Source organism: Crotalus tigris, unplaced genomic scaffold (genome assembly GCF_016545835.1).
Source record: "Crotalus tigris isolate CLP2741 ecotype Arizona unplaced genomic scaffold, ASM1654583v1 scf7180000019068.10715455, whole genome shotgun sequence".
In the NCBI taxonomy this organism is placed as follows: Eukaryota; Metazoa; Chordata; class Lepidosauria; order Squamata; family Viperidae; genus Crotalus; species Crotalus tigris.
The window spans coordinates 9,426,590-9,446,372 of record NW_024097358.1 but is presented as its reverse complement, the minus strand read 5'-3'; the positions used below and the strand labels follow the sequence as shown (position 1 = coordinate 9,446,372).

The 19,783-nt window shown below is 36.4% G+C and overlaps 1 protein-coding gene across 3 annotated transcripts in view; it reads right to left on the bottom strand.

The window, feature by feature from the left end:
- Nucleotides 1-9,561: 9,561 nt before the first annotated feature.
- The window catches only part of SLC4A1 (solute carrier family 4 member 1 (Diego blood group)), a 57,602-nt gene continuing 47,380 nt past the window's right edge, over nt 9,562-19,783 (bottom strand). For all 3 annotated transcript variants that reach the window (XM_039359347.1, XM_039359348.1, XM_039359349.1), the window contains 6 exons: nt 18,306-18,395; nt 17,696-17,856; nt 16,992-17,245; nt 15,374-15,543; nt 13,069-13,242; nt 9,562-9,996 (listed from right to left, as the gene is read on the bottom strand). In XM_039359347.1, coding sequence (XP_039215281.1) covers nt 9,916-9,996; nt 13,069-13,242; nt 15,374-15,543; nt 16,992-17,245; nt 17,696-17,856; nt 18,306-18,395 — 930 coding nt within the window. In that variant the 3' untranslated portion in view covers nt 9,562-9,915. The remainder of the gene's footprint in view (nt 9,997-13,068; nt 13,243-15,373; nt 15,544-16,991; nt 17,246-17,695; nt 17,857-18,305; nt 18,396-19,783) is intronic.

Genomic DNA, 19,783 nt, shown 5'->3' with positions numbered 1-19,783 from the left:
ACTGATAGCTAGCTAGACAGTCAGTGTACCATCATTTGCCAACTTGATGGTGGTGTTTTCCAGTTCCATGCATAGACATGACAACTTGATATTCAGCAATTCCATTATATATGCCATTTTCTAAGCCAACTTTGCCATTTATAATGGTATAGGGTAATGACCACGGGGAGGGGGGGTGGGGCAAGAGCCATAGTAAGAGAATGATCATATAAGAGGCATCTTAATCTGCAGAAGGAATGTGGGCATTCTTTCTGGACTGAATTTAAGGGCTTAATTTAAACCACAGCCTGGTTTATGCCCAACTCATTATCCTATTCCATACTGGTAGGAAGCTTTTTGCCTAAACTAAATGCAATATCTTTTGCAAGTTCCACAGTTAGCTTTAATAATGAAATTCAACACTGTTTTTTTTTTTTTTTTTTTTTGTAGTGGGACTAGCATTGTGGGAGAAACTGGATTGAGCCTTACTTCTTCATCAAAATAGTTCTGGAAGAGCTTCAAAACATGTATTTCCATCTACATTTTCAGAAAACTCCAGGGTCTTGTCCAAGCAATTTCCAGGAGTCAACATTGACTCAAAGGCACATAAACAAATAATAAACGTGATGAACTAGGGCTAACCAGATTTAGGATACAATCCTATCTGTTAGTTTTACAAATTAATCAAGGTGGTGAACATCTTCCAACATACCTTCCTCCTATTTTCCCCACAACAACCCCACGAGATGAGTTGGACTGAGAGTGACTGACCTGCAGTTACCCAGCTGGCTTTCATGATAAGGCAGGACTTGAACTCATGCTCTCCAGCTTTCTAGCCTGGTACCTTAACCACTAGACTAAACTGGCTCTTATATTGTGTCTTATGTCAAACATTTTTTATGCTGAACTGGGGGACTACTTTGACCTTTGGCTTGACATAAATAGGCAAGTATGTTTCTTATTTCTTGTATTCTTGCAGTCACAAGAGTCACAGAGAAAGAGGAATCAGATGATCATTGAACAATTTGTTAAAATATTATTATTTGGGACTGAATGGTGGAACTAGGAAAAAACCCTCTTTTTTATATTTGATTTATTTAATTTATTCATTTCTCGCATTTCTGATACTCCCAAGGGTATCTGGGCAGTGTACAGTAAAATGAAATATATTTCTAAGTAGCTATTGAGTTTACATGTAATACTATAAATTAATAAAAACAAAGGTTCTGTAACATATTTTATGTTTATTATAAAAGTGTAATTTTTTTTTTTAAAAAAATAGACTTTTGAGAATAGCCCCTAAAGCTCAGCCCCCCAAAAGTGAAGCTCTGAGATCTTTTGTTCAGAATACATCTCGTCACAACTCTCCAGGCTGGCTTCTGATCAAATCTTTTTGCTGCAGAACTGAAGACCATGTTTGCCTGTTATAAAGACAGTTCATTTCTCAGGGCATATCAGAGCAACATCTTGATCCTCCTTCTGGTAGAGAGTTTTCAGTCCCTTGCCTAGTAAACATGAAGATGGTCCATAAAGCACCTAGTGAAACTAGGCTTCATGCCAGTTTGAAATATAGGGGTTTCTTTCTGCTTCTTCTGTACAACAGATGTGTGTTTTATTCTTATAACATACATCTCCCCCTGGTGGTTGGCCGTCCTAAAGAACAGGAAATGATTAGTTGTGATGTTGTGGCAATTAAAAATCCAAAATTAAAGATTCCTTTTGTTAGTATGACTGTGAAGGGAAGTCTGATCATAGGTTGTCCTCTGATATTATTAGTTGATATTGCTAATAAGATCACAATTGCTTTCTTTCAATAAACAACTGTAAATAATTATTTTTTAAAAAGCTAATATTGTTTAAAAGTCAACATTTTTTTATCATCTGCATGGAGACTCCAAGTGCTAATCCATTCTTGGTATTTCATATTAGCGATTGACAATTGTTATTATAGTTTCCTCTTTTTCTGAGAAGTTCAGCCAGCAGGTAGTTTCGGCACAAGAACTATGGGAGGAGATAAGATGAGAACAAGTGTATGCATGCTTTTTCTTTATTTTTCAGCTTATCTATCTCATTGCCTATTTCTGTCTGCACCTTCTGAATACTCTGGGTTGTCTTCAGTGGGCTCAGCTTCTGCAGCCTAACATTGATCTACACTGAATGCTCTGATATTTGCAGTCAGAGTTCAGGGGTCTCAGGATGGGGTAGGAATTAAAAAAACAAAAACAAAATGAGTTTCCATGCATGTTAAAAAACAGCATTTTTTCTAATTGCAGTTACAGCCACCATCTTGACTCCACTGACCCTATTCTAGAAGTCCTTGCCTGGTTTGTAGTTCTGATAGAAGTGAAAGGTTCTGGAACAAAGGGAAATGGTTTAGTCTGTTGCTTTCTTGCTTTTTTGTAATCAGCTTTTGCACCAGAGAAATCTCATGCAAGCGTGGGAAACATGTACATGGATGGGATGTACTGAAGGAGGGAATAAGGGAGTGTACAGGAATGACTGATGTCTTCCTTATGATGTAATGGCTCTGTTGTCTGATTTTCATTGGCTAACAATTTATAAAGCAATGCTACTAACTTTCTAAGGCGTGGCACTTCTGGACATAACTCTGCCAGTGTTCCAGATTGTTTGCCACCCAGCTGCTTAATTTGATCAAATAAAGTGCTGCTTGATCAAGAAGTCTCTGCTTGGGTTATCTGATTAGATTGATATGATATCTCAAGTTCAAGTAAGGGACTGGCACCTTACAGAAGAGAATATTTGTAGCTTAGGTTTGAACTGTAGGATTCTTGGTGCTTTTTAAGCTTGTGGTTTTCTTGCAGACATTTTATTATCAAACTAGGTAACATCATCAGTGCTAGTAGAGAGTGGAGTTTATTCTTATTTTTAAATACTAATGGCTTGCCCTGTCAGTGTTGGTGGGGGTGGTCATGGTAGTTTCTTGACTAGGCTGTTGTTTATTTCTTGATTGTTGGCTAAGTGTTAATCTTGATGTTACTTTCTGCTTATGTAAGTGTTGACTGTGGTGGGAAAGTGTTTTGGTGTTTTGATTTTCGTTTTGACTTTTTGATTGTCTCTTTTGAGTGGTATGTAGATGTTATTTATCTCTATGTGCCTGTTGATGGCTGATTTGTCTGAGTACCAAACTTTCAGAAATTCTTTGGTGTTTTGGGACTTGAATTGATCTAGGATACTCACAGTTTCCTAGTTAAAACCATGGTTGAGTCTGTCCATGTGTTGTGATATTAAGTAGCTTTTGTCATGTTTTCTGACTGCTAGTTAGTATTCATGCTCTGCTAGTCTTCTGCTTGTTTGTCCTATATAGTGGCTGTTACAGTCCTTACACTGCATATTGTAGATGTTTTTTCTTCTGGGGCTCTGGGTATTTTGGTTTACTTAGGATGTGGTTTTTGTGCTATGGCAGTGGTTCTCAACCTTTTTAATGCCGCGACCCCCCAACCGGTCGTAAGTCGAGGACTACTCAATCGGTCGTAAGTCGAGGACTACTCAACTAGTGCAGCACCGTTTGCAGAATGGGACTTTTGGCGGGCTCAGCAGGGCAGAGACAACCTGGACAATTCCTATTGGCTTTTGAAAGCCAATAGAATTAGACTCTATTCAAGAGAGTTTATTCTACTAGCTTTCAAAAGCCAATAGAATAAAAGGGAGTAGCACACCTAAGGAAAAGAGGAAAAAAATGGCGGACTGCGTTGTTTGGTGACCCCCGTGAAATGGTCGTTTGACCCCAAATGGGGTCCCGACCCACAGGTTGAGAACCACTGTGCTATGGTGATGCTATGTGATTGTAATAGTTTGGTAGCGGTTTCTGAGATGTTTTTAATATACGGCAGTGTTATTCTTTTCACAGCTTGTGTTGTTTGTGCTATGATAGGTTAAGTATTTAGGCACTTTTCGATAAAGTTGCACAGGTATCCATTTTGCTGGAAGACATTGTATAAATTATCTGTTTCTTTTTTCTGATGGTCTGGGATGTTGCAGTGTGCTTGTGCTAGTCTAAATAGTGTTTTTACACAGCTTCTCTTGTGGGAGGTTGTGTTGATACTTTGGTAATGGAGCACTTGGTTGGTGTGAGTAATTTTACAATTGACTTTTCTGCCTCTGTGATGGGAATATCCATAAAGATAATGTGATGTTGTTTTCTTCTTCCTTTGGGAATTTTATTCCTTTGTTGATAATTTCATGTGTTTTGTCTAGTTGGTCCTTTTTTAATTATGACAGTGGTATATATATATATATATATATATATATATATATATATATATATATATATATATATATATATATATACATGGAGTTGTATGTATGGGAGTTTATAATGGTTTGCAGTAAATTGTTAGAACATGTATTTTGTGGGTTTTAATATCCCAGACAAGTATCAGTCTTTCAAAGTAGATCAGAGTATAAAACCAAAATCTTGTAGGCTAAAACTATTTTTTTACAAGGTTAGAATATATGATGTCATTACTTTAAATGCACCTCCTCCCCCACCTTACTTTTGTAAAACTAAGGAAAATCTTATCTGAGATATTTTCTCAGGATACATTTCTACCTCAGACTCAGCCCTTTTTTATCTGACTCTAATCATGGTAGTGGCTCTTCCTCCTATTCCTCAAGACCATTCCCTCTTTACACCAAATTATTGTTTGCATGAAATGTTAAACCACTAAATGAGTGGCACACCACTATTTTTGTCTTGACCCACATCATGCATAGCATTTTTCATTATGCTTGTGGCTTGTCATATTTCTAGGTCTGGGCTACAACATTTCAGATTCCACTCAATACCTTGGTTGCGTATTAGTAATGTAGCGTTTTCCAGTCCACATCCAGATATCTGGATTAAATCTGAAATGGTTTCTTTACTTTTATTAACAACAGGTGTTCCCACAAGTACATTTATCATTTTAGGCAGGGTTCTTTGTACTGCCAGGGTATGAGAATACCACATCTTTATGTTTTTAGATGATTTATAGAGCCACCCATTTCACAGCAGTGACTCTGGATGCATTGAAAAATTTAAAACCACCATAACTATATAAATTCATGAGATCAAGTTAAACAGTAACTTCCAAAACAAAAAGATATCACCAGCAAAACTCACCTAACTGCCTAACTTCAAAGCCTAGGTCTTCAGTGCTTTATCCATATCTCTGGATGGATGATGTTCCATAAGGCAGATGCAGTCATAGAGATGGCACAACTCCAGGGTCTGACAAGATAGAATTGTTTGATGAAGGGGACTGGAGGATACCCTCCCTGTTAGACTGCTTTGGTGAGCAGAAAGAATGGGAAAGAGGCATTCTCAGAAGTATACAAGATTTCACTGAAAATTTCTTAAATATGTCGGTCATTATAATACACTAAATTAAAATGTATGTAATGTTGTTAATCAAATAAGTCCTGCTTTGATGGGGGAGCAAGTACTACATCTATTAATGTTTCCCCATATTTTAATTTTAATTTATGGGCGGCATGGTGGCTCAGCTGTTAAAATGCTGGGCTTGTTGGTCAGCTGGCAGGCCAGGTTTGAGATCCAAGCTCCCATCCTCACTCCAGCTCCTGACAATCTGGCATTTTGAAAGGATACAAATGCAAGTAGATAAATAGGTACCACTTTGGTGGGAAGGTAACAGCATTCCGTAATGTCATGCTGGCTACATGACCGCAGAAATGTCTTTGGGCAGTGCTGGCTGAATGGCCTTGAAATGGAATAAAATCCACAGGGACTCCTTTGCCTTTTTAATATTTTAATTTATCTTGGGAAAAAGATAACTTCTGATTTTTTTCATTGTAATTTCAGTAGATATTATATCATAGATGAGAATATGGACTTAGGTGATTAAATGCTCCTGTATATAAAATTACTGGTACTCTTCTTCCTCCTCCTCCTCCTCCTCCCATTAATAGCAACAACTGCTTATAAAGTATCAGGACTGGCTATAGGTTTTTTGTGTGGTGTGATTTCTCATTTTCTTCTAGCTTTGTTTTGGTAGACTGTAAAACTTCATTTAGCACTAGAAATAGAAAGAAGACTGATCTCACCAATCTGTTAGAGGAATATTAACCAATTTCCATTGAGAAGGCCATGAGGGGAGCACTAAATCACAAAATTATACTTTTTTCAAGTATTATTTATAGGTGAAGAACAGCTTATTTGTTGTTATTTTAAAAAATAGATTTATTGCTTCTGGTATTGCTCAAAACAAGAAAACCATTGCAATAATATTGGCTTAATCATGCCTAAATCAAAATAAGATCACATAAAATAAATGCAACATGTTATCCCAAGATCTTGTTTCTTACTGCCCTTGTTAAAAAAATCTGATACAACAGAGATAGTAAAGCAAATGGAATATTAAATATGATTTTTAATAAATTATAAAAGCCCATTATCACTAAATTAGTGTACTCTTTAGTTATAAAGAAATTCTTACTGTGGGGAAAGGGGATCCTATATCTATAATGTGTTAATAACTGAGAGACAGTGTATTGTGATTAAGGTGTTGGATTATTAGGGCTATGATGAGAGCCATCCTTGGTCATGGAAATTTATAGGGTGGGCTACTATTTTTCAGCCCATCCCACCCCACATCACAAGATTGTTGCTGTGCAGAGATATTGGAGAGGGAGTATTATGCATGTCACTTTGAACACCTGGAAGAATCTAATGAATAAGAATAAAAAAAACCTGGTATACCAGATATCTATAGATACAGTTTGCCTATTGTAACCCGCTAGATTTAGTTGATGAGTTCGTATCTGTTGCACTGTTAATAAAGACAAAGAAATCCATCTAGACCCCCTATAGGCATAAAAGCAGTGCAAATGATACTACAGAATTAATGTAGAATCCCTGTAGTTTGTTATTAACAATTATTATAAAATGGCTTTCAGGATACAGTGGCTTTCTGCTAATTCAAACTGAAATTTTTGTATAGAATTTTATCAGGGAGAGGATCTGGCCAATGGTTCCAAGGCTAAATATATTTTTTATTTTGATTTTCTTTCTCTTTTAATAACATAAAAACCCCACAGATCAGAATACCAGTTTTTTTTCCCTTTTAACAGAAATCACTTACAAACTGAGAAGTTCACATGAAGGACACAATAACAATGGTCATCTCATTAATTTGTGTTGCAATAATATCTTTAAAGAAGGAAGTTCCATTTGGCTGTCATGACTAATACATACTGATCTGGTCACTTTTTATACTGTATACCAAATCCTTTATTTAATGCCACATAAGCTAATGTCCATCTTTATACGTTGGTGCAATAAGTTTCATAAATTGTTTATGCATTGCAAGAGAAAATATTACCGTTTTTTTTCTCCAGACCTTCTCCTAATCAAATTAATGTTAAACAGTGCATGGTTAGAACCATGATTCACTCTGGATAATGTAAAATAATAAAGAGAAAGCATCTTCATCATGCACAGAAAGCTTTCACTCATAACGCAGCACTACAGTAGTCTATGTATGTCTGGGATTAGAAGGTGGGCATTGACAAGTTGAAGGACTCCAGATATTGTTGATCTTAGCACCTTTATTATTTTAAGGAAATAACAAATAATAATATTGCTGAAATGACTGTTACCAGTATTGAATTCATACCACCATGAGAAATATTTTCAAATATTCTAAGGAAGAAGGGGAACCTACTGCATTAATATAGATCCTGCATTAATATAGATCCTATATTCATCACTATTGCTACAATCATGTGGAAAAAACCATAAGAAGACAAACTTTTAGTGGGCAACATTTGACATTACTAAAAAGGAAAAAGTGGATTGTCAAAGACCATTTGAAAAGTGTTTGGGCAAGTAAAAGTTAATGAGGACTCAAAAGAGTCAACACCCAGTACAGAGACTTGAAATGAGAGAGGAAGAAAGTTCAATATTGATATATATACTATTAGATTGACACATGTGAAACATCAAGGCATGCAAAAATTAAAGCCTATTTTGCAATAACAGTCTCTAAATTAAGTCTGTTTGCAGACATTAGCTTAGAATGGCTTCTTGGATGCAGGAATGCTTAAATACTTTAGAATGGTTAATAAGCAAGAGGGCGGAAGGAAGGACTGATTGGTGAGATTTACACATTTTTTTCTATTCTTAAGGATAGCAATTGCTATTTAATTGGAAGCTAAGAATCTCTGAATGTTAATGTGCATCGAGTAGTTACTTATGCCTACACTTTCAAATTTACAGGTCTTATTATTATAATCTGGAATATATTAATTTTTTATCAAGTGGCACATTTTCCCAGGTAGGGACTTAGATAGATGCCAGCTTAAAGAAAAAACAATAGCATTTGTTAAAAACCTAACCACAAGAAAAAGCAAGGAACAAAAGTAACCAAGACAGAACTGTACTTTTGGACGATGCCTTCATCATATTACCATACTTCACATTTCAGCAGGAAAGGTAGGATGAGTTCACAAAAAATGAAATCCATCTTCAAAGGAAAAGATGACTAGCATTCCAAGGAAGCCAATTTTTCAAATGTGTCATCCCCATTTGACAGGCAGAGATGGATTTGGATTCACCTATCAGCATTTCACATCAAATGAGTGTTCTTGGTCCTTGAAACCTGATGTTTCTGCCACTTCCATTCCTGAGATTATGTTTGTTGCTTCTTTCCATTGCCAATATGGCACTCTCAGTGTGTTTCTTCTGTGCCTCACTTTCATGCTCCAGCTTTTTCCTGTTCTACAGTTCCAGGGGTTAAGAAAGAGTTATTGCCTTTTCTCCTTAGCTTCAGTCCACTCTAGCATTCTGAAGCATCTGCTCTGATGGTCCATCAGAGAACAATGATGGGTTTTCAGCGTTTCTTTCGAAACATGTCTACAGATATTCATTGGTGTACTGTATATGGTCTAGCAATGTGAGTAGTAAAAATGTTTCTTATCTTGGTAGAAAAGTAGATGGTTTCCTCTATGGCTGATAAAGCTTCACACACACACACACAAACACACAAATACAGAAGAGAAGCATATGGGTTATAGCTGCATTAAAAATGGAGTCCACTGTTAACATGTATCATATCTTCAACAATCCTTGCATATCTTGGTACTTTCTTCCCCTTCTGGGAAAATACATCTATTTCCTAAACCCTAAGAAAGAAATGTTAAGATTCACTATAGAACTATAATTGACTGGAAAAAATATGTTTCTTAAATCCTATAGGATCCATGGGTTGACAATCATATATATTTACACCACTGGAATGTTTGGCCATGTAAAATATATATATATATATATATATATATATATATATATATATATATATATATATATATATATATATATATAACCAAACAAATAAATGTGAGCGAGCACCAGGGAGTGCTAAAAAATTTAATAAAATTTAGTAAAATGTCAATAAAATTACAATAAAACCAATAAAACGCCTAGCTTTCGTCAGCAACTGCTGACATCATCAGGGCTCAAAATGCCGGTCAGTAGAAGAGTCCTCTTTATAGATTGGCCAGAGTCTGCACCCGGCTCCTAGATCTTGTCATTGGGCCTGATGGAATAGGCTGTTTCTCGGTTGCCGGTTTCTTATTAGCAATAATTGCTTTCTTGCATTTCTTGCTTGTGTAATTGTCATCGGGTGTTTTCTCTTTGCCAAATTCGGGGTTTGATGGAACGTCCCCCCTCTTTTTTTGCTTTATTGCCACACCCACTTTGTTTAGTTGCACACCTAAAGAGGGGGTGCTCACATTTATTTGTTTGGTTTTAAATATGGATATACCCAGGGATCATATTTTTAGTGTAATTGTTAACATATATATATATACTCTGATTCATATAGCTATATGGATATCTTCCTCCAGATTCTGATATCCAGTGTTTTTGGAAAGAATTTTTGGTTCTTCATTTGCCTAGTGGCAGCAGCAGCTGGGTGCTCAAATAGGCATCTGGACTTCATCATAGACATCTTGGCCTTCTGTCTCATCAAAAGTCACCTCAGCATCATCAGCATCTAACTGGAAGGTAATAAATACATTTAGAAACTCAGTGGGGCTCAGGAAACAGAGTGTTATATCAGTGCTTTTTTTGTAAAAAAAAAAAAAAAGATGTCGGAACTCACATACGTTATACAACCTGCCTTGCCTACCCTACAAGCTTCCATCCAAAAAAGGTCCCGGAACTCTGTTCTGGGCATTCCATGACAAAAAAAGCCCTGGTTATACTTAAACCTTGAAAATCTTGATTTTTTTTCCTTTGCAAAGGATTAAGTAGTTTCAAATAGTCATTATATATGAAGCCGGCTTATATAGAATCAGATAATTAATAAGCTAGTACTATTTATTCCATTGGTGTGTAATCTGTAGCACTACATTTGTAAAAGCTGCTTTCTCCAAGCCTTGGAGGTGCTTTCAGTGACTCTCCAAAAATTACCAACAAAATCCAATATTCAGTAAAAAAACTGAAAACTGAAATGAAAAATACCAATTATATGGGGAACAGCTGTAATAACTGCAGTTAACTATATTTTAATTAATTAAATGAAACCTAATTTAGATTTGATACTGTCTTCATCCGCTTCATCCTGCTTTATATACTTTGTAAAATATTGCCTCTGACATTCCACCTAAAGATTAAATATGGAACTAGAGATTAAAAAATGGTAACTCTCCAAGGCCAAAAGGCAGGGGTATCTATCTCAACCCTTCTGCTGAGTTCCTTTTAAGCTGGAGATACCAGGACTGAATCTCAAAACATGATTTTCTGCTGAGCATTTAGAGCCAAGGTGGCGCAGCAGTTAGAGTGCAGTACTGCAGGCCACTTTAGCTGACTGTGTTCAGCAGGTTCAAATCTCACCGGCTCAAGGTTGGCTCAGCCTTCCATCCTTCTGGGGTAGGTAAAATGAGGACCCAGATTGTTGGGGGCAATGTATATATATATATACATTGCTTACTGGTGTACACCGCTTAGAGAGTGCTTGCACTTAAAGCGGTATATAAGTCTCATAAATAAATAAATAAATAAATGATGGAAAAATATATTCAAGTGGGCAATAAGAGTTGACAGCAACTTAATGGCACATATAATGGTGCTGGTTATCACTTTCAAAGCCCTACATGGCTTGGGAACTTGTTATTTGAAGGACTGTCTTCCCAGTCACATCTACCCTCTCCACCAGAGCATGGATTGTTATGGATTCCCTTTCATAAGGAGCTCCATCTAGTATGACCAAGCAGAAGGGGCTTCTCTGTGGTGGCTTATACTGTATGAAACATCATTCCCGTGAAAATGAAATTGGCCCCCATCTTGGCACTCTTTCATAAGGCTTGAAAATGTGACTTTGCCAATGGGTATGGTGATCTCTGGAGCCCATCAAATGTCTCACTTGATAGTTGTTGCTGGGGAATAGGAAGTTACTGATTTTTTTATTGGTTTTGTATTGAGCTTTTATCCTTGTAAGCCACTTGGAGTAACTGAGATTGAATTGGGCGGCCATACTGTATATATTTTCTTAAACAAACAAATAATTGATGTTGTTATTTCACCAATTCATATATATTCAACTCTCCTATATAGTTCCTTATTCTTATGTTGTGGTGCATCCTCATTATTAGGGATGATCTGAAGTGCACAGAAATTCATTGATAATTTCCTTCTTGGGCTAAATAACCACAGACCAAAATAATGCAAATTCTTTGTGTTCTCTCAGATACATCAAATTTTGGATCCAGACCAAGAGGAGCTTTGGGCCCAATCTAATTCTGAACTGCCAGATATCAACATGAGTATGTTTCTTCAATCATGCCATTCCGCCATGACTAACAAAAGCAGTAGCCACTTTGCACACACTATGTAATAATTTGGGAAAAACTAATCCTATAGACAATTTTGATTGACATTAAAATTCAATAAAAATTCAAAGGAGACACATATAGTGACAGATAACGCTAATGGAATACCCAAGCCAATGAACATTCTGCTAGTAGATCTGTTCCAATAGAGGAAATACTATTGTAGGGCAACAGTATGTATTGTGGGAACTATAGCAACATGAGAGAAGATTATAATGCATTTTAATTTATTTTATATTGCAGCACCACTACCCCAATCCAGTCAAAGCATAGTTCACATTATACATAATTTTTTCCCCACCAAGTTCAGTAGGAGGGAAAAGCATGATGACCTCTGCTGCTACTATGCCTCTTAGGAAAAAGATTAATTCATCTTGCATTATATCCACACAGAAAGACAGGCTGTTCTTGGCTTTCTCATTCATACATGCATATAAGCATCCAAGGTGAGGAGTTGTGTGGGCCCAACACATAAATCAATTGGCCTTGCACTTCAAAGCTCTTTCTCAGAGATAAAAAAAAATCCATTCCACATGGGCCTCAGCTGTGACCAAGATGGATGTGACTACACCTCATGAGAGTGTCCTCTAACTTGCATGCTTTGACAAATTATTGTTATTGGTGCCATGAAAATTATTGGGGTCATGAGATCTTCTGAGATGACTACAAGGTTGGCTGTGAGAAAGTCTCCATCTCAGATGCTAATTAAAAAAAAAAAGCTTCGACTATAACTGCTAAATTGAGAGACAACACATACACACTAGTGGCCTCACACGTTTCTGCAGCCTTTTTTTCTAGAAGAGACATACAGTTCTGCTCTTCCACCGGTAATTCTTATTATCCATAAAGGTAGCCAATTCTCTCTTAAAGCTTTTCATATTGATAGTGTGGCTGCATTTCATGGAAAGAAATTGCAAACTTTAAATAGGAATTGAATATAGATATACTTCTCTTGAGTCCACCATCAACTGCATTTCAGATGTTTTGAGAGAATATTTTGAGAGGATATATTGCTATATGAATTGTAGGTGCACATAGTATTCTTTTCTGGATGTGGGTAAGTCTTCTTTCAGGAAATAATTTGTCATTATTTACCTGCAGATTATGCCACTCAGAGTTGCACTTTAAAATGGGCAGCCACACAAATCTTTTAAATAAAGAAATACTTAAATATGTACATAAGTTTTCTATCAGAAGTTCCCTTTGTTCATGGAGAAGAGAGAGCACAACAGTACTTACACACTTGAGCTCAATGTCTCTGAAAATGACAGGGAGCAGGAAACGTCGAAGAGGGACAGTCAGAATGAGTATAAAAGGCAAGGCAAGGGAGGCTGGGCTGGATTTCACTCCCCACAGCAATCCTAGGCAGAGAATCTGGGTGAGGGTGAAGATGTGCATACGCCAGGTCTTTACCTTTGGGATGAAAAGAAACGGCAATGTTAGAAGCTCTTTCCTTCAACCACTGGCCAGAATCAATGTTGGCTTGGCAATGGCATTTAATTTATATGTATATGAGTACACATGTATGAATGGCACACCATGTAAACTCATAATATTTGTTTTTTTTCTTGATGCAATGTGTAAGTCCTGCCATTGAGGTTTGTTAAGCATAGTATATGGCACACTATTATGTGAAAATTCATGTTATTTTATGTTTTAAGTGTTTTTATATTCTTAGAACTATAAACCACCCAGAGACACTGGCTTAGATGGATGGTTGCAGAAATGGAATAACTAAATAAAACTCAGCCACCGAAATTTCAACAGCAAGGGTAGCAAAAATTATGGCTTAATCTAGATACGTGAATTTAGCCATTATGAACTATGGCTTAATGTAGGTTTGAGCTTTACTATTGTGGCTTATTTAACAGACTAGGCTTAAAACCAGGCATACTTCTCTATGAATCATGATGATATCACTGATAGCATTAATCTGTCAAACTCTGGCCATCACACATCTCCAAGATCTCATGCAGAGGCCTGTTCTGTAGCTTTTCGATATGCAAAGCAAAGGCATTATCATTCAGTTACCAGCCTTCCTGGTCATATTTTGGTTTCAGTGACTGATCTTATAGCACACTGAGACATAAATTAGGCAGCCATTTTTTAGCCCATTAGCCCAATAGTCTGTTTTGCAAATTCAACTTTTGTGGTTAATCAGAAAGAATCAAATGCATAGAATGGCTTGGGTGATGTACAGTGCATCTGATGTAGTCCGCTGCAGCTCACAAAAAAAACCATGCTTTTTAATAATGTTTGTTAGTATCCAGATTCCTGATCTTTTTGCTATTGTTGACTACCATGCTTTCCCCTAAAAAGCCTTTGTAGTTAGCTTATGATTCAGTGGCTGTATTTCTATTACATATTTGTCCCATGATCAATCTGGTAGAGTTTTAAAAATTCTGGTTCCATAATCTTTCAGTGATAGCCCTCCAAATTGGAAGACAGAAATGCTTAAGCTTTGATAAAAGAATTTATGACACTTCTGATCAAGCTTTCATTTAATGTTGTAAATTGTCGATAGTCGCTTAATTGAGATGGGTGGTATGGAAATGTAATAAATAAACAAACAAATAATAAACACTTTAATGAAGTAGGTAAACAAGCCCAGAAAGAAGTATATATTTCCATTACGTCTTTGGTTTGTCTACAGACACTTCCAAAGGTCACTATTTCATTCTCCCAACCCCTCCCATGATTGCAACACTGAGAACAAGCAAGAAATTTCAACTTCCAGTCATCCGATAGCAGGGGGACAAAATTCTTTGATTGCTGCTTTGCTCCCTGAGCTACAGTTGTTCCTGGAACAATCAAAATCTATACCACATAAAAATGAAGGAGAGAATAAATTGCTTATGTCATCTCAGGTTTTCTAGCTGTTTGCAAATGTCTCCCATGAGAATAGTCTTTCTGAAGATTTACGGTATATTCCTTGAAAACAGTAATGAAGCCATGGCATCATGATGCTATAGCCAAGTTCTTTTTCCAACAGCTATAATCATGGTTATAGAGTTTTAGTGTAAAACCTCTGTATGAATGGGCATTGGAAGTCAGAACTATATGCCCACTTGAATCCAGAGGCACAATGCAGCAAGAATTTTGATGTGGACTTTTATATAAGCAGGGGGAAATCAACAAAATAGTCTTTTTTTTTACAAGGGTAGTAAAACTACCTGAAAACTGATAAGAAAGATCAAAATCTAGTTTACTGATATGATCATGAAATTTCAGATGGGAAATGACAAGTTAAAACAAGAATTCCTGTAAATCAGAAAATGATTCACCTTCAAACTTTGCAGAATCCCAACATTACAAATTACAAAACAGTTTGCCATTTGCATTATAACTAATGCAGAAGATCACCTTGGTTTCCCAAGGAGGTAGAAGTAATATTAACACTCTATGTGGAAGTCATAGACAACATCAGGGACTAATATTTAGGGAGCAAACTTCTTGACCCATGGATTTATCTGTTTTCCCCACTTCAGCAATTCTCAAGCTCACAGCTCAAGAAAAATGTAGTAGTTATGCCTTCAAAGCTTACTTTTGTAACATAAGATATATCTGGATGGTATTTCGGTGGCTTCAGCATGAGAAGTATGCGGTCATATAGCTGAATTCCATTGAGAGATGTCACCCCCATGTAAAGAAAGATGCCAAAGAGTACTGCAAGTGGAATCAGCTTCAAGATAGGTTCCATGAGTATGGACAGGCCTGTAGGTAAGCAAAAGACAATGCTGCAGATTAAAGAGATTTGATTTTAAAAGATTAATGTAATTAAAGATTATACAATGCACATGCATCACTCCATTGGAATGGAACAATTGTAACATTCTCCTTCCCAATCTGAAGAGATAATGAAAGTAATCTTGCCTGCTGTTTTTCTTACTGGTATCAGTTGGGGATAACTGATACCACACTCTCAAGCAGAGCCCAAAGTCAGCAATCAGTCTTCCTAATCACCAGGTTCCAGTTTTGGCTTATCAAAGGTATATGTTTCCCCTGAATGTAAGAGCTCTTTGCATATTGGGTTAAACAGTTATACATTCAGCTATTTTAAAAATGATTACAACTTCTTGTTACAACAGGAGGAACAGCTAAATTGAATATGATGGGAATAAGGAGTTTCTCAAAGCTCATTTATCTATAATCTAGCAAGTTCTATATATGCACTGCAAGCAAGCCCTAAGATAATGCAAAACACTGTTCAAGCCTTATCACAGGTAATCCTCGACTTATGACCACAGCCTAAAATTTCTGTTGCTAAGCAAGACAGTTGTTAAGAGAGTTTTGCCCCATTTTATAACTTTTCTTGCCACAGTTAAGTGAATCTGGCTACCCCCATTAACTTTGCTTGTCAGAAGGTCACAAAAGATGATCACATAATCCTGGGACACTGATCCTGTCATAAATACATACCAATTGCTAAGAGTCTGGATTTTGATCGCATGACCAAGAGAATGTGAAAAAAGTTCATAAATCACTTTTTCAATGCTGTTGAACTTTGAACAGTCACAAAATAAATGGTTCTAAGTTGAGGACCACCTGTATCTGCATTTAGACCCTATTTTCTTTTTTTAAAAAGGCACATCATTTGTTGTTTAACTACTTTAAACATGAACAGGATGTAGGCTGTTTTAAGCTAATCCTTTGACAATCATTAAATGTGTTGGTGATTACCTTTAAAGTCTTACATAGTACAGGATAAGATTACTTGGGGAACTGCCTTCTCCCAAGAACCTTGGCTCAACCCACATATTCCATCAGTGACAGTTCTTTCTTTTAAATCTTGTAATCTTATAGAGTCCTAAGAAATGTGCCTTTTTTTATTGCCCTGCTATAGGGAACCATCTCCTACTACTGCCAATACACAATAGATCCAAACTCTGCTTGTCTTTAGAAAAGTCCTTAAGATTTGGCATCTTCCTCAGGCATTAGGGGCTAGAAAAGTGGGAGTCCCGTTTGTGGCTATTTTGTTGTGTGCTTGTTTGCCATTTTACATTTATATTTTATAATTGTAGATAGCTTTCATTTTTAAAAAATGTATTGGGTGTCTATGTTGCATGCTGATCAAAGTCACACTGTCTGAGTTAGACAGACTTATAAAACTTGAAATAAATAAAATAAATACGATCAATGGAATCTTTTGTAGGAAAACTCACCCACAAGAATAGCCACCAGGAAGCCAGTAACCCTCTGTTCCTTGACCTCCTGAATGCAGGCCTTTTCTCCTGGCAGAGTAGTCTTGGACATAACTGTCAGAGCATTAGCATGTGTGACAGTCCTCACCGTGGTGGCACTCAGCCAGGGCATGCCCAGAAGTGGTGCAATACCTCCCATTCCAACAATAAGAAGGAGATCGAGATGGAAACCTGAACCCTTCAGCATCTTCCTCTCAGGTTTGCTTACAATCAGCCTGAAGCAATAGCAAAATTAAAATAGAATATTTATTTGCTATATTAATATTGTATTATAGCTCTGATTTCTCTGCTATCAGGATCTACCAAAACATCTTCTGTCAAACTTGCATCTACATATTTTATTCTGTAATTTAAATGAAATCAATGTAAAATTGGAACCACATAATCACCCATTTCTTGCATCCTGACTTTCTTTTCTCTCTCTTTTTATATCTATTGCATGCCTTTTTATTTATTTATTTATTTATTTTTATTTATTTATTTATTTATTTATATGCCGCCCAATCCCAAAGGACTCAGGGCGGCGTACAAAATTAAAACAATCATCTAACAATAAAATAATAAAATAATACAATCATACTTATACATGATCTACTTCATTCCTGGGCCAATCCTCACTTATCTTCATTTTATCCCATCTTTTTCATCTTTCCCCAATTTCTTACGTGGTGATCTGTGTCTCCAAGAAGATGAGAATGAAAACCAGGAGAGCTGGCAAAGCTGCAGCAAACATCATCCAGATGGGGAATTCATTTCCAATTGGATAGATAAACCAACCCCGCCTTTCAGGATTGGAGACTTGAAGGCCTTTGGGAACCTTCAATTTCTAGGAAAAGCAACAGAAGAAGAGAAAAATCAATGGTCCCTAGACCTGTCAGGATCTTGCTGATCCCAGTATGAAAACCAGGACCACCCCAGTCATTTAACACCGTAGAACTTTTCCCTTTGGATATGTATACCAAAGGGGAAGATTCGATGGCCTTTTTGAATTTCTTTTCAATTTTCCATTCACTACAAGCGTACAGGGTTTTCTGTTCTCTACAAGACCTCTGATGCAATATAAGAATTTTTCCATTTTCAGGGTTGAAATCAGATTCAATGGCCATTGCAGCTAACTTCTGCAATTGGGCAGATTGTCTCTTGAAAAATGATCAGGTTAACCATTCAAAGAGGAGGATTGTGTATGAGCACTTGCCTTCCCTTTTGCACAGAAAGGGCATTAGACTGGAAACGAAATTAGGAGGAAGGAGCTACATTAAGAAATAAAAAAATTACCTGAGTGTAGGTATCTTTAATAAGAGTGTCTGCCAATGTCATGATAAAGATGGCAATAGGGACACCAAAGTCACCAATTACCCGACGAAGCTGTCAAAAAATAAGAAGTATGTTAACCTGGCAAGAATGATTGGGGGATAGGGAAGAGGGTGGGTTGATGAATCAGAAGTAAAGAAGATATTCCCAACTTCTAGGTTGCTGTCCGTACTACATTTGAAAGAAAAGATAATAATGCATTAGAAACTCTGCTCTAAAATCCAAATCATGGCCTTCTTTATGCGTAGTAAGAACAGGGGACTTTTAAAAAATTGTTCTTAGAGGAAATTTCCTCATTAATAACTGGTAGAACTTTCACAATGCCTTCAGCTATCACTGTAATGATGTAAGGTCTATCCTCATTACTATTATTTTGGCCCAATTATGGTTCAATGACTATAAAGGATGCTAGAAATTGCTAGTGTGGAAATGATCACACACTGATTATTAATGTAGGATTCAAACCCGTGGACCGTCAAACAGTGCTGAACTCCCAGCAGCTCTAGCTACCATGAGCAATTGTCAGAGATCTGCAAACTGTAATTCAGCTACACCCAGTATGTGTGCTATTGTATTATTTTTCTTTAAACGTAATTGATGGAACAGATATGTATACATTGGAGAATTACAGTAATTCCATATGTATTATATTGGGACTTTCATCTGAAATATATCAATAAAAAATCATGCAATTTATGTTCATTTTGCTACTTAAGTCAATACATGCACTATACAAAAAATGTCCCATTCCTCTTGCAGCACAATACATTCTGGGTGTATTTATACAAAGGTTCCATTCTAACTGAGATTGATATTCTGATTAGCAAGTATGATAGAATGGCAGACTTACTGAATTTCACAGGGATTACTTTCAGGTTTTTAATCCATGTCTATCTGCATCTGGATCCGGATCTACATCTATGTCCTTGGAAGTAATCCTTGTGAATTCTATATACAAAATTGCAGTGCTAAACACCATAAGAAAAGAGTTCTGCAGGAAACTGAAATCCCTTCCCTTTGTTTAAAACCTATATATTTTCTCCTTTTCCCCTATATGTCTGTATTTTTTAAATCCACCTTTGTAGATTTACACTTTAGTAGGTAGGTTTTTAAACTGAGAGCCTTATGCTCAATTAATATATTTGCATGCTCATTACAAACCACCAAGTTCTCTAATTGTCCATTTAAATATCAGTTTGAATATTGCAGAAAAGCAACTTATTTTTATTTATTCTTAGGAGAGTCATTCAGTGAAATAACTTTCTGTGGCTTATTAAAGCAATTATAGGTATGCTTATTCAATAGCAAGCCTCTTTGAATTCAGTAAGATTTATTTTTGGGTAAGTGGATTTCAGTCTACATGAATTGCTGCTCCATTGATTATTAAATATTTAGCATTTTCTACTATAATAATTGTAACTTAAGCTGATAATTAAAACCTT